Source organism: Chaetodon trifascialis, chromosome 23 (assembly GCF_039877785.1).
Source record: "Chaetodon trifascialis isolate fChaTrf1 chromosome 23, fChaTrf1.hap1, whole genome shotgun sequence".
Lineage (NCBI taxonomy): Eukaryota > Metazoa > Chordata > Actinopteri > Chaetodontiformes > Chaetodontidae > Chaetodon > Chaetodon trifascialis.
The window spans coordinates 2,908,711-2,923,073 of NC_092078.1; the positions used below are offsets into that span (position 1 = coordinate 2,908,711).

Sequence of the window (14,363 nt, forward strand, 5' to 3'; positions counted from 1 at the left end):
TTACCATATACATTTTACACTCTCTTACTGGTAATACCTGTCACTTCACTTTCACCCTCACTGTCCTCCCTCTCCTCACTGTCTCCATTGCCCTCACTGTCTCTGCCCTCACTGTCTCTGTCCTCACTGTCTCCACTGTCCTCATTCTCTGGCTCATAGTCTTCATCCATCTCACTGTCTTCATCACTCTCACTCTGCTGTGTTTCCAGCAGCTCATTTTCCTCGTCACTGAATCCCTTGTCATCTTCGCTATCATCTAGTGGGAGGGCTAGTTCAGCTTTTTTCTGTGATTTACCATAAAAAAATATTGGCATTCATTCTGTAAATGGAAGAAAGATGTGTCAAATATCATCATATGCAATGTGGAAAGGACTCACAAAGTGCATTATTATAGTTTATAGACTATCGAAGATCAGTGTACACCAATGCAATTGCAAAGTAGGCCTCTAACTAAATACATGTTATCAACATGCCAGGCTAGCAATCCATAATGGTACGGTGTTGCCATATGGCAACGTACACATTTTTAACATTTTCTATTATTTATTAATCAAGTACAGGGCAAGAAACTACATAATAATGAACTTAACTCACCTATTATTGAGTGTATATTTTTTTCCCCGTTGAAAAACTTCGAGAAAACACTTTTTTGGTGAATTTTTAGGAGTCAAATGGTGAGGCTCCTCCTGTCGATGATGTCTGCAGAAAAGGGTCTCACAATGGCCTCCAGAAAGTCATGTGACAAATTTAAACACTGCTAATGGTTTACTTAGAACCCCACCTCTTTTTTAATACATCGCATCATACCTTGGGATGTATTATCTGTGTGTAGAAGGCTTAAAATGGGGTTGTTGCCATGTGGCAACGCTGTACCATAGAGGGTTAACGTGTTTACTACAGCTTCATATTCACTACTACAGCTATTGATTACCATTAAGAACAGGTCTTCTTAAATCATCACATCTCTGTTAGGGAAAAATTATACTACAAGTGGTGGAGGAAAACATGCATTAGTTTGCATTTTCTTGGTGCAAGTAGTGTTCTGGCAATTTTGTACTAATGATCACAAAGTCGTTCATTGTCTGTCTGAGAGTTTATTTTGACGCCTGCAGACGGACTTCCTCCTGGCTGTCTCGATGATGGCAAGAAAGAGCCCAGAGCAGGAGAAGTTGTCAGATTATATACATTATCTTGTAATCTGGATGACCTTGTTCTACCATCAGAAGAATGTCAGCACAATAGGCATGGCATAATGTGTTGTACAATCAGGACAAAAGCAGATCATCACAAATCAACATCAATCAAACTAGAGTTAACCATTGATTAAACAATAGTGTCAAAATTGTGAAAGTCAGCATAGGGTGACTAACCCTAACCCTAACCCTAACCCTAGGGTGGTACCCAGTCCAGAGAGCAATCTTCTTCTGACTGAATCATGAATTATCCTACAGAGGATTTGACTAGTGATTAAGCTTTAACGAAAGGTATGGCACGACAGGTTACAACCATAAATACTGTCAGGAAAACAAGCGAGGGTGTCCGTGTTTTCAGCAATGTCACTTTCCATCCTCCCTCAGTCAGTCAAGACACAGACTCCATTTCTTAGAGTCTTTGGTCCTCTCTTCATGCAGCAGGTCATTGAGGTGTGAGACAACATGAGTCCTGTTGGCTGTAATGTCTGGAATTCAAGTGCAGCAGTCTGTAATGTTGCAGACTCCTTCTTGGCCAAAACACATCACTTTCATCATGTTTCCACTTTCCTGAGACAGAACATGGGGGAAATTATTAAAGCCTGTTTTTAAAAGTGTTTAAAGATGATGAAGGCTGTGGTTACATCTTTCACATCATATTGAAAGGTCTGAGGCGTTAACAAGCATTTTATATTTATTAGCCATGCAAGTGCATATTCCCCTCATGCAAACACTTCATGGAACTTTTCGATCAATTTCGGGTTTCAGGTTTTCAAAACATCCTGCTTTTACTCTGACGGCTGAACACGAAAACCGGAAGTCTTACGAATCGGAAGTTAGTGATTTTAAGGCATCTGAGGACAGCCCGAAGAGGAGTCTGTGGACATGGACGCTGCAAGACATGCTCAGATAACGCAAGGTATGCAAGAAAAACGCAGTTATAAAACCACGGAGTCAGAAATCGTGTCTGTTCCCTGGAAACGTGTTTTGTGTTCGTTTGTAGACGAGTTCGTCAGTTAGCGTTTGCTAGCAGCAGCGCACGAGACGAGTTACAGCTAGGTTAGGTCTGTTTAGTCCCGCGAGCAGCTCGTGTTTGAGTTAGGAAATTAAGCACAGACTTTTAACGACACTTTGAAGGTTTCGGTGCTCGTGTTTAATGCAAAACTGACTTACCCGACCTTTGCATCAGTGACAGTTTGTCCAAGGCCTCGCATTTCAAACTGCTAACCGACGCCGCCAGCGGTGTAGTGGAAATGTCCCCCCAAGAGTGGGTGGGCACCATATGGGTCAATTAATGCATTTTATTGTAGTACTCCTCTGAAGTATATACTCAGACTTTGTGACAGAAGTGTTGACTCAATCCTGTTTGGAGGCTTTACTTTGCATTCATGTCAATGTTTATCAGAAGTTTGACGTGTCACAGTATGAAAAGCACAGGTGCTCCTAATAACACGACCAATGGCTTTATTGTATTCAAGTGTCCCAACAGGCCATAAGCATTAGAGTTGAAGCTAACGATAAACCTGTCAATTATCTTATAAATAAATGGTGGACAATGTCAGCCAGTAATTTGGTGCCCCCCTGCTGAAACACCTGTGCCTTCCTTGGATATTTGTTCAGCGATGGCACCAATGATGAGCATTGATGAATGAAAGGTGAACATCTCATGGAGACCTGGCAGTAAGGCCGTGGTCAGATTCTGAAAAACTAGGTTAAACAAATTGTCTAAAGGCCAAACGAAGACCTCGTCTAATGCCTGGATCAGACAGCACAAACAGATTTTGTTGCAGCCGATCATAAACAGCAATCGGGCATCTATACCCACGTAGTGTGACAAGCTGAACGACCCTGATGCAAAGAGTCGCATATCAGATTTTTTTTTATCTGACTCGTCTAGTGTGACATCTCCCATGACATGTACTGTAGCGTTGACCAATCAGGTGCTCTATCTGGAGCACAGTTAGGTAACTATAGCGAAGAGGAGGAGGAGGAGGAGGAGGAGGAGGAGGAGGTGTGGTGTATTGAAACCGAAGTTCCAAGCCACATGGACCAAAAATTAAAGTTTCAGCTGTGTTCAATTGTTCAGAAAATCTTCTTGTGTTCAGTAAAAATCAGCAGGAGTAGCAAAGACTTAAATGCCAGGCATAAAGGAGAATTTGTTCTAGACGCACACAGAATGAACACCAGAAGGCTACTGAGTTAAAACAGTCTGTGCCCTGTCTAATATTCAGTTTGGTACTGGTTTTCCATGCCATCCTCTAGTTGTTTTCCAAAGTCTCTGCAACTTTACACCATTAGGTAATCTCTTGGCAGCTGGTATGCCTCGGTTTTTCCCTTTTTTCCTTGTCTTGATGCAGCCTCAGGGCACACCTTTTTTCTTTTTATCAATTTCTTCACAAATCACACCATGATTTCTCAGCCGTCGTCTGTGCCGATTTTATAAAAAAGAATAACAAAACGTAATTAAGAGTAACAAGAGCATAATACAGAGTAGTATTGTCATTAAGTGCACTTTTAGGATTATATCAAAACCATGGTGAGATTATAAGAACATTCAATTCATCAGTAGTTATGGTAAAACACAGAGAATATATGCTTAAAGGCTACTGTGAGACAGTAAAGCCATATGAGATTTGCCAGGGTTAACTTCACAGCACAGAGAAACAGCTGCAAAGACACCTGCACATGAGCTGTAGGAAAGTCCCTGAAAGCCCCTGATAAGAGTGCTGACAAAAATGCTTTATGAGCCCAGTGTGCCCATGACTCTAACGTGTCTACTACAGCTTCACACTCAGCGAAACCAACTATTGGCTATCATTGGTTACAGCGTTTTCATCACATATCTGCTAGAAAAAATGATACTACAAACACATGATTGTGAGTTGCAATAGAACACATGATTAAAGGCTCTTGTGAGACAGTAAGCTTATGTGAGATTAATAGGGCAAAGTTCACAGCACAGAAAGACACCTGGGGATGAGACCTCTGCTCAGGAATGCTTATGGGCCTAATGCCTTATAGTATAATTTTTTCCAACAGACGTGAAGAATTAAGTGTAACACTGTAACTAATGGTAGACAATAGTAGCAGCTCTGTAGAGCATGATAAGGTAGTAGAAATTGACAGCTTGATTGCTTGAGTAGTAGAAAAATGAAGAAGAAGCACATAAAAGGTCAAGATGACATTAGTGCAAAGATAAGCAGTGATGATGCTGTGCAGCATTGACGCTGTGCAGCTGAGACTATGAGGGCAGGGCACCCGTATCATGAATCTTTGGGGATTTCCATGGCCTTGCAGGTGTCTGTGCAGCTGCCCTAGCCAGTCCTAACCAGTTTTGGCCAGTGTTGTTGTGACCTAATATAACCCTATGTGTCCTTACATAACCTTATTGTATTTAACCCATGTTTGAGTATTTGTTATAATCATGAAAGAATTGAACAGTCTTATAATCACGCTATGATATACTGTGCTTTAACGAATGATGGTTTGGGATGATTCAATGTACTTTACTATGTTTTAATATATTCTCAAAGTGCACTTAAAGATAATGCAATTGTGCCTTATATGCAACTATGGCAATAAACTGTAAATTGACAATATTTAAAAAAATAAATAAAGCCCATGACAATTAGAAGCTAATGGTGTAATTTCAGAAGAACAGAACGAAGGTAAAAAGAGACAGCGGCCAAAAGATTGACCATTGTAAGTCAGAACTACTTCAGAATTACACTCTGTGTGTTTCTGGATGTTTTTCTCCTTTGTTTGCCGGTGAATAAAGTTTTTTGCCTCTCGGACTCAGACTCCTGCAGACCCTTTTTGAGCATTTTCCTTGGACAGCTGAATTTGACTTATTTTTAGTAAATAGTTGTAACAGCTTTTCTCTAGTCATCACAGATCTGCTAGAAAAAGTTGTACTACAGAGGAGGAGGGATGCTGAGGCTGCTGCTGTCAGTTGGGACAATGAAAGACAGGAAAAGTTTGTTGAGTACCCCTGCCTGTTTGATGTCTCCCCGAGTGAGGAAGACCGAGTCAAAAACGAGTGTTGGCAAGAAATAGTGGAAGCTCTTTATCAGCCCGGCGAGTAGCTGCTGCGCTGTCATAACGCTATCTGCGGTCCAAACTGTGGGAATATGCTTATCATAATTTTTTTTTTTAGAGATTTGCTGTTTTGTACCATTTGTGACATTGTTCTCTTTGTTCATTGTTCTGAATGAAAAGCTTTGTAAGAAATGGGTGTCTGTACAACTGGATATAGGAGAAAGTTAAGCAGTAGAAGTCCCTTGAAAGTTTTGGAATGCCATTGGTGTTCACTGTTGAATAATATTTGAGGCACATTGGGTTTTTCTGTGATTCTTACACCTTACAGCAACAACCTTAGTTGATCATTCAACAGATACAGAGAATTGCAGGATTTGAAGGAATTCAAAACTGATCCTGAATGTAACATTTATGTGTTGCTGTTGCTACCGAGCTACATCTTGCTGTTGGCTAATTATTATGAAGACGTAACATTATTCGGGAATGTTGACAGTTTTAAGGTTCTCCACAAAAATACTGTCACAAATCAACCAAATCTGTTAGATTTGGTTACATGTGGCCTTGGTGTATGAACAGTGCTAAAACAAAGTTTACTTTGTTTCACTGTTGTAATATTAGTTGTTAATCTTACAGAGCCACATAGACACATTACATTATCACTATACATCCTGAAAACAGCTGTGTGTGAAAAATAAAAATGGAATGAAAAATGAATTGCATCTGTCTTTCCTTCCAAATCAAATGCATGCGCTAGCCAGATCAAGATCTTTACAACATGAGGCAGTGGTGCCCCTGGGAAAAGCAGTCTTCATTCTGGGAAACATAATTGCCTTTGTCCACAGGTTCAAAATGAAGTTCCTTGTAGTTGCTTTACATTTTGCAATGTGCTTTGTCTGCCTGCTGGTGCTAAGCCTCAACTGTTTCAAGCAGGTATGAGCATGGAATGGAGTCAAATTATTTTGTGTCTCTTTTGGATGTTTCCTGTTAACAACAGTAAACTTGTTTCTCTCTTTATCTGTGCTTTGTTGCTTTTGCCTCCTCTGTTGTTTCTTACTAGTGAAGACCAGGAACGGAAATAAAAAGAACTACGTGTGTGTCCAACAGGATGCATTAGAGTGGATTACTCAAGACACGACTTTCCAGATGATGGACTTTACCCATCAAAGAAGCTGATGTCCAGTCCCACTCAGTAACCCCTTTCTTTGTTTTTTGACTTTTCAGCTTTGCATTGGTTTTGGAGCATTGTGCCCCTTCTCCTCTAGGGCCCCTAACGAGCCCTTTACTTGGAGGGCTTCCAGGGAGCTTGCTACTGATTGGTTAGCAGGCTGACTCCTTGCAGTTGGCTCAGCTGAAAGTCTCCGCTAGCACTGAGAGACATAAGCAACGCTCTCGCCATTTGCAACCGAACTGCAACCTTTCCAGCCAACTCCAACCCACCTGCTCCCTACATACCAACACCACCTTCCTCCCCGACTGCTGTGACCATCATAAACCTTCTGAAGATCGGCAACGCCATGTCCCATCCCCTGTATAACCCCTATGCCTCTGGGGACCAAAGTTCTACCCAGAGGCAGTGTGAACTTTCCAGTATATCGGCAGAGAGGGACCCTCGGAGAGCAGCTTCTCACTTTGGACCTGGATCCAGTTTCAGTTCTTCTGGAGCTTCCTCTTCAATTCCTACTAACTCTCGGGGAATGCTCCCACCCCTGATGTCTCAGTCAGCGAGCTACAAGCCTGAACAGAGTAGAGCCATAATGGATGAGGACATAGAGCGTACAATTGACATGCATATCAGCAGAGCCAGAGAGGGGGTGAGGCTTCTCAGCAACCCGATGCATCAACCCATAGACCAGGGCACTCATTTTACCACCACACAAAGGGATGAATTTCACTCGTCAGGCACAGGACTGGCCTCTTTCCCAGTTTCCTCAACCTCTGCCTCTCAAGGACGTAGGCACTTGGATGAGGAAAGTAGCAGTAGTTCTGTGGATTGGTCATCGAGCTACAACAGGACCACTCCTGATGACTCTAGCTTTTATTCATCATCTTCTTCATCTAACTGTGCTAGTGGTGGTGATGGTAGGTTTAATGCCCCAGGTAAAAGAGACCATGAAATGCAGTCCATTTCAGGGTTAGGTAATTATGACTCTTCAGTGCCAGACAGACCTACATCCTCTACAGAATCCAACCGGCCCAAGTACACTTTTGAATCAGCTGCTAACATCCTTCAGCAGTTTGGACTTGAGAAAGAGGACCTGGAAGAACTCATCTCCTACCCTGAAGACCAGATCACTCCTGCAAACTTGCCGTTCATTTTGCGGCAAATCCGCCTTCGAAAGACCAAGAGGGATACAACAGAAGTTGAACTAAACCCCTACCCTGAACTCCAACCCAACAGAAATCAGGGTGGAATGGACAGTCACAACTTGAGTACTTCTGGAGGGGCAGGGATGTGCCAGGAAGCAATGTCATCAGCTGTTCTCCAGCCAAGTAAAGTGATTGACTATGGACACAGTGCCAAATATACTGGAGGGACTGGGGATGAGATTGGAAGGACCAGTGGCAGTAGAGCTGGCAGTGGTGGGAGTGGGAATATGTTGCTGATGGACACTTACGATAGCAGCAGACACAGTCAAGAACTGCTGCAAAAAAATACAACAGAGGTTAAAAGCAGTGCCTTTGGTTCTTCACGTGAGCAGACGAGTTCTGTTACAGGTCTCAGCTCTTCGTACAGTTCAGTACTGAACACTGGGACTCCCCCAATCCATAATCAGACCAAGCGATTACAGACCCAACCAAACCAGACTGCACCTTCAAAAGAACCAGAGGCAGATCGCCAGTCAACATTGAAAACACAACCACAATGCACTCTGTTCCGTGGTGTGCATCCCAGCCGACCTGGCCTTGTGCTTATTGGCAGTAATGACGGCAGTGGCACTAGAGATGACAGTAAAACTCAAGGTCAAGGGTCAGCAGTTGCTGAACAGATGAAAAAGCAGCAGTCGCAGCAGAGGCAAAAGCAGGTGGCATCACAGACGGGGCAAGCAAAGTGGCCTCCAGCTTTTTCTGCTGCAAAATCTGTTCCCCCTGCTCCTTTCATCCCCAGCGTCGCTGATGCCTCAGGGACCATGCAGCAACCAGTGTTTATCCCTGGTGCTCCTCGCCCCATCGTTATTCCTCCGGCTCTGCCTCAACCAATCCCGGCTCTGATGACCTTCAATCACATGACGTTGCCGACTTCCAACAGGCAGCCTCCAGCAACAATGTCTGTCTCCAAGGGTCTGCCAACGGCTGCCATGATGCATGACTATGCAGCGGCCTCACCAAAAATCTTTCCACGTACCTGTTCTCTGTGTAGCAAAGAGTGTGCTCATATGAAGGTGAGTGGACGACTGTGCTCTGTTTGCTCTCACTTGAGGAATTTGTCAGTTGTTTCTTGCTGTATCTCAAATTGTTGTTTTTTTTATTTTAAAATGGCAATTTAAATTGTTTCATTTTCTTATTTTGTGGGGAGGTACTAAAGGGTTGGAATTGTTTAAAAGTCTGTGAAGCAGAAGAAGGCATACTTTATTCATCCCTCTAGAGCAGTGTTTCCCAACCAGGGGTACGCGTACTCCTAGGGGTACGTGAGCACATTGCAGGGGGTAGGTGGAAAAATTAAGAATTTATTTCCATGATAATAAAAAATATTCTCAGTCATTTCATAAGTCCATCAATAAAATGGTACGTGTGCGCTATGACCTGTTTCCCTGGGGAGACAGTAACCTGTGGCACAGCCATACCAAAATCAAAACAGTGGGAACCGGTTTACCTGCAGGTAAATATGCATAAATGGCTGAAACGTCGAGTTGCTGTGGATCCAGGAGGGGGAAAGGAGCCTGTCGACAAATGCAAGAAAGATGCCAAAATTAAACCAAGGCAGTTTAGTGAAAACTATATTTTATATGGATTCACTTCTATGTCTGCGGACCCACTGCAGCCTCAGTGCTACTTTTGCGGTGAAGTCCTGGCAAATAACTCCATGAAGCCAGTCCATTTACAGCGATACCAGAGCACCAAACACTTCGAAAGTGTCAGTAAAACTGAGGAATTTTTCAAACATAAGCTGTCGGAATTAAATTTTATTTCAACTTTATTATTTTTCTTTAATAACAATATAATCATAATATATTAGTATTAATAATACAGTATTAACAATACAAATGTTTACTATAATACTATTTTGTATATTTATCATTTTTATTGCCTTGAAGGCAACATTATGTTTAATTTGAGTGAAATAAGAAGATAATGCCTGAATATTAATTGTTCAATTTAAGAAGATGAAATAAAATGACTTGCGTTGAATATTCAGTTGTGTTATGTTCTACTTTTGGAGAATCATGAACACGTATGAGTGAGGGGGTACTCATGGTATGACAAAAGGGGTACACAAGACAAAAAATGTTGGGAACCACTGCTCTAGAGTAAGTGAAAGTTTTTCACCCTGTTAATTTATACTCACAGGCCCAAAAACATGCGCAAACAAGCTATACACATGTATTTATGTAGAGATGGAGAGATGCCAGAGTACCCAGAGCAGTTGGTGGTTTGGTACCTTGCACAGGCACCTCTCCAACTTCCATTCCACACTCCGTACTGATTGGTCTTGAACAGGGCACCCTCTGGTTCCCAAGCCAAGTCCCCAGGGAGTGAGCTACTGCTGCCCCAATGGCAAGACTTTCAAGCCTATTTGAAAGGATTAATGTCAGATATTCTTTGAATGTCAATGGATCAGTAACTTCTATTTGGAGACTGCAACCATTTTGTGCAAACTAAATATACCAAAATGTTTCAAAGATCCAAGTCATGGGTGACTGTTTATTGTTATCTGTAATTCAAGGTCAGAGTCTGAATTGAGTGAATTTAAACTTGCTGAGAATGTCATTGTATATTTTAAACAGATGAAATCATTGGTGTCTCATGGCAATTGCCAGGTTTCCACTGACATATGACTTGCATAATGTGATATAAAATGCAGAGATGGCCAACTCCTGAGACTGTTGTTGACAACATAACCAAGGACTTGGAGGATATGACAAGGAAGAATCTGCAAATCGGAAGAGAACCGTCTTTCACAGTTGTCAGTGATGTCTAACGGAAGGAATTACAGTTTTGTAATTATATGGAACCAAGCTCCCCCTTTTTTGTGTGTTTTTAAGTATTTTTGTGGCACAAAAATTAACTCCTACAAATACTATGAAAGCAAAGCAACCAGCAACTGTCACACTTGGTGAACCAACAGAGATTTTTTTTAGACCATCTGTCTTTACTTTTTTCTTTTTTTTTTTCGAACACCGACTTTTACATTTTGCCTAATTAAAAACAACCCACATCTGATCCATGTGATTTCTGCTGAGATGACCTTCACCAAACCAGAGGAAACTCTATGATTTCTGGTATGCCAGATGTTTTCTGAGACCCAGACATCACAATATCAAAAACCCAAGAAGAAGAACTTTTTTTATCTTGATGTGTCACTCCTGTATTTGTATATTTCACGATAAAGACTTGTTGCGCTTGAACTCAAGTGAACTATAAAGTCAGTTGCAATTATCAAGGAAGGAGTTGCTGAAGTGTCCTTGATGATATGATACATGTTTTCACAATGGACAATGGTTTTAACACAACCTTTTATGTACTGTTATCTCAGCTCCTCACTTGGGCAAAATGTTGTTACTTTGTTTTGGATGACTGTTGTTCAGAGAAATTGGATATATTTTGCTTTTATAGACACAAACTTTGGAGATTTAAGGAAGTTTTTTAAGAACGTAATGTTTAATAAAATATCTGTGTTGTCAGATAGTATCATGAAAATGATAATGAGTTATTCAAGCTGATAGCAGTTGTAACAATGAGGCCTCTCTAAACTGTGTGCCTCTCTAACTGTGGGTTATTCTGACTGCTAGGATTGGCTCTCTCACCAGAACACCAGCCTTCACCTTCAGAGCTGCAAACTCCTGCGAGCACGGTCAGTTTTTTCCCCTTTTTCCCTTTTAAAGATGTTAATTGAATAAATAATCAAATAATTTGAAAGTCAAGTAAACAAAATTTTGACCAGGGGTGGCCAAACATGTGCATGTAACCGTAGTCTGCAGAACCTGTACAATTCCTCAATATCCTATATACTTTATGGGCATCACCTAAACAGCTGCTTTCTGACCACCTACCTCAAAAGAGAAACCTATGGTTTTTGTTGTCAACATTTGGCCCCTTTACTCCTACCTTACTACCTTTGAATGATCTTTTTCCACAGATACCCAGAGTGGGATGGTGAGGTAGCACTCAGGCCCAGGTAAATTTCTGAAGCCGGGCAGACACTGCAGTTTTTTCATTGATGTTGCATGTTCTGTTAAGTCACACTACATATTTTAATCTACCTGTTAGCACGATCAGAACCGGCAACTTCTGTACTTACACTGTGGAGATCAGTTGACCAGCCATGACATGCAGCTCACCTCAAGGAAAGTCAGACATGTCCAGTTTCAATATTTGAACAAGATGGCTGTGACTGCTCAAACTGCAAGACAGCCGAAGAAAATGTCTGGTGCACCAAAAGTACATGACAACAAATTGAGGACAAATCCATTGAGTAGTAACCACACTAGTATTGAACCAGAACCCTCATGATTTTTACAAATTTCCTTTGCTGCCATTTTATCTACGATTTTCTTGTCCATTTCTGTCTTCAGTGTTGCAGGTAAAGGTGCCAAGCCCTCTGCCTCAACTTCTGCACAGACTTCCCAGCATCATCACCAGGAAACCAGACACGGAAGCTACTCCTCTTCCCACTCGGACAGCCCCGGTCGCCGACATAGCTCAGAGGGGAGAAGGGAGAAACGCAGTAGCCGATCAAGATCACCTCACAGTTCCAGATACATTCGCAGGTCTGTCAGACGTAAATTCTGATGTGAACAGTAATGTGGGTAAATGGCAGAGATACCTCTCAGCATTGTGGAATTATGTTTCTCTAAAATTTTTGCATCCATCAACATCAAGATTCACTTTAGCCTTTTTGGATTTGTCCCTTGAGAAATCTAGACTTGCTGTGAATTATTTGAGTTATAAAATGACTGACTTTCATCAGGTCCAGGTCTCGTTCTCACTCCCCATGGTATGACCACCCAACCTCCTGCCGCTATCAGTCACGTTCTGGGAGCCCTGAGAGACGATCGTCACCAAGGAGAAGAGACGAGAGGCGATCACCACCAAGGAGGCGTGACGAGAGACGATCACCACCGAGGAGGAGTGATGAGAGACGATCACCACCGAGGAGGGTTGATGAGAGACGATCGCCACCGAGGAGGGTTGACGAGAGACGATCACCACCGAGGAGGAGTGACGAGAGAAGATCGCCACCAAGGAGGGTTGACGAGAGACGATCGCCACCGAGGAGGAGTGATGAGAGAAGATCGCCACAGAGGAGGAATGATGAGAGAAGATCGCCACCGAGGAGGGTTGATGAGAGAAGATCGCCACCTAGGAGGTTTGACGAGAGACGATCACCACCGAGGAGGGTTGACGAGAGACGTTCACCACCGAGGAGGGTTGACGAGAGAAGATCGCCACCTAGGAGGGTTGACGAGAGACGATCACCAGCGAGGAGGGTTGACGAGAGACGATCTCCACTGAGGAGGGTTGACGAGAGAAGATCGCCACCGAGGAGGGTTGACGAAAGACGATCGCCACCAAGGAGGGTTGACGAGAGACGTTCGCCACTAAGGAGGAGTGACAAGAGACGATCACCACCAAGGGGGAGCCATGAGAGCCAATTGTCCTCAGAAGGCTCGTCCCTTACACAAAAGTCAATCAAGGCAGCGAAACTGGCCAAGAAACTACTGCAATCATCAGGTTGGAGAATGGCAAACGTTTTAATTCCCCTGGCATGTCAGTAGAGAACGTCTTTAAAGACATATTTTTACCGATCGTACCTGTACCTATAATAGAGCCCCAGTACATACAAGTGCAGGCTACAAATAGGAACATTAATTTCTTGTTTATTTGTTTCATGTTTTTTCTTTTCTTTGGGATTTACCATTTCAAGTTCTGCAGTTTAGGGCTGTAACTGCAGATTGTTTTCATTATTGATTTAATCTCTCAGTTTGAAACAGTCAAACATATTTAGCTTCATATTGAGGTAAGAGACTTAGAGTCTATCCAACCATCAATTGTAATGCTGCAGTTTTGTCTGACTCGCTTTTCTTTTTCATCCCTCTAGTTATCAAGTGTCTGTCAAATGAGTCTGACCTGGATGACGTGGTTAAAACTCTGGCTCCTGCCTTAGTGGCCGAGCTAACCAAAATTAAGTCCTCATCGTCAAAACCCTCCTCGTCATCTCCCTCTGCAGAAGCAAAGAGATTGTCTGCTACTGTCTCTTCCTCATCCTCCTCCTGTAGAGCAAAGAAGGGATCGACTACACAGCTCTCTAAAGTAAAGCCCATCCTGCAGAAGAGCGTAGCAAGTTCTTCCACAACAAAAAAGGTGTGTGTGTTCACGACCTTATCGGCATCACGCTTTGATCAGACTTAAGAATACTTTTACTGCTAAATGTAAAGCAGAAAATTATGTTGCCTGAAAGGACAGGTGGCATTAAAGTTTGGTGGGACACTTTAAACACAGGTGCGTTTTTGTCTTCTGTCCATTCATGATGACCGACACAATATTTGGTCTAATTTTGTGTTTTTCTTTCTGTCTTTTTGCACAGTCCGGTAAAACTTCACCTCCAACCATGGTGCGACTAGAAGGGATTCAGCGTACCCTCTCTCACAATGACGTGATCACTGCTGTGGAGCACTTTGGAAAAACCAAGTCAGTTGTACTTTTTCGGTCCAAACTGGAGGTGTGTGCAAAAACAGTGGCTATACTTTGCAATACTTTTCCTTTTCATGAGATGCAACCTTCAACATCTGTTGCTGTTATTTTGGTATTTGGTCAGATGCTTCTATCCAAAGTATTTCCACAACATTAACAAGAGCATCAAACCCTTAAACCAGGGGTGGAGAACCTTCACGGCAAAGTCACGGCACATGAAACTGGAATATTTTCACATCTACATTTAAACATCTACGTAGACTTCAATATGTCGGACTTCAACAG

The 14,363-nt window shown here is 42.4% G+C and overlaps 2 protein-coding genes across 2 annotated transcripts in view; one reads left to right on the top strand and one right to left on the bottom strand.

The window, feature by feature from the left end:
• stk26 (serine/threonine protein kinase 26) overlaps positions 1–14,363 on the bottom strand; it is a 378,991-nt gene that overhangs the window by 141,458 nt on the left and 223,170 nt on the right. The window lies entirely within an intron of this gene.
• The window catches only part of LOC139351478 (microtubule-associated protein futsch-like), a 29,650-nt gene continuing 17,285 nt past the window's right edge, over positions 1,999–14,363 (top strand). The window contains exons 1-8 of the mRNA XM_070993408.1: positions 1,999–2,109; positions 6,450–8,608; positions 11,177–11,238; positions 11,524–11,562; positions 11,960–12,154; positions 12,355–13,118; positions 13,486–13,748; positions 13,972–14,106. Coding sequence (XP_070849509.1) covers positions 6,743–8,608; positions 11,177–11,238; positions 11,524–11,562; positions 11,960–12,154; positions 12,355–13,118; positions 13,486–13,748; positions 13,972–14,106 — 3,324 coding nt within the window. The 5' untranslated portion in view covers positions 1,999–2,109; positions 6,450–6,742. The remainder of the gene's footprint in view (positions 2,110–6,449; positions 8,609–11,176; positions 11,239–11,523; positions 11,563–11,959; positions 12,155–12,354; positions 13,119–13,485; positions 13,749–13,971; positions 14,107–14,363) is intronic.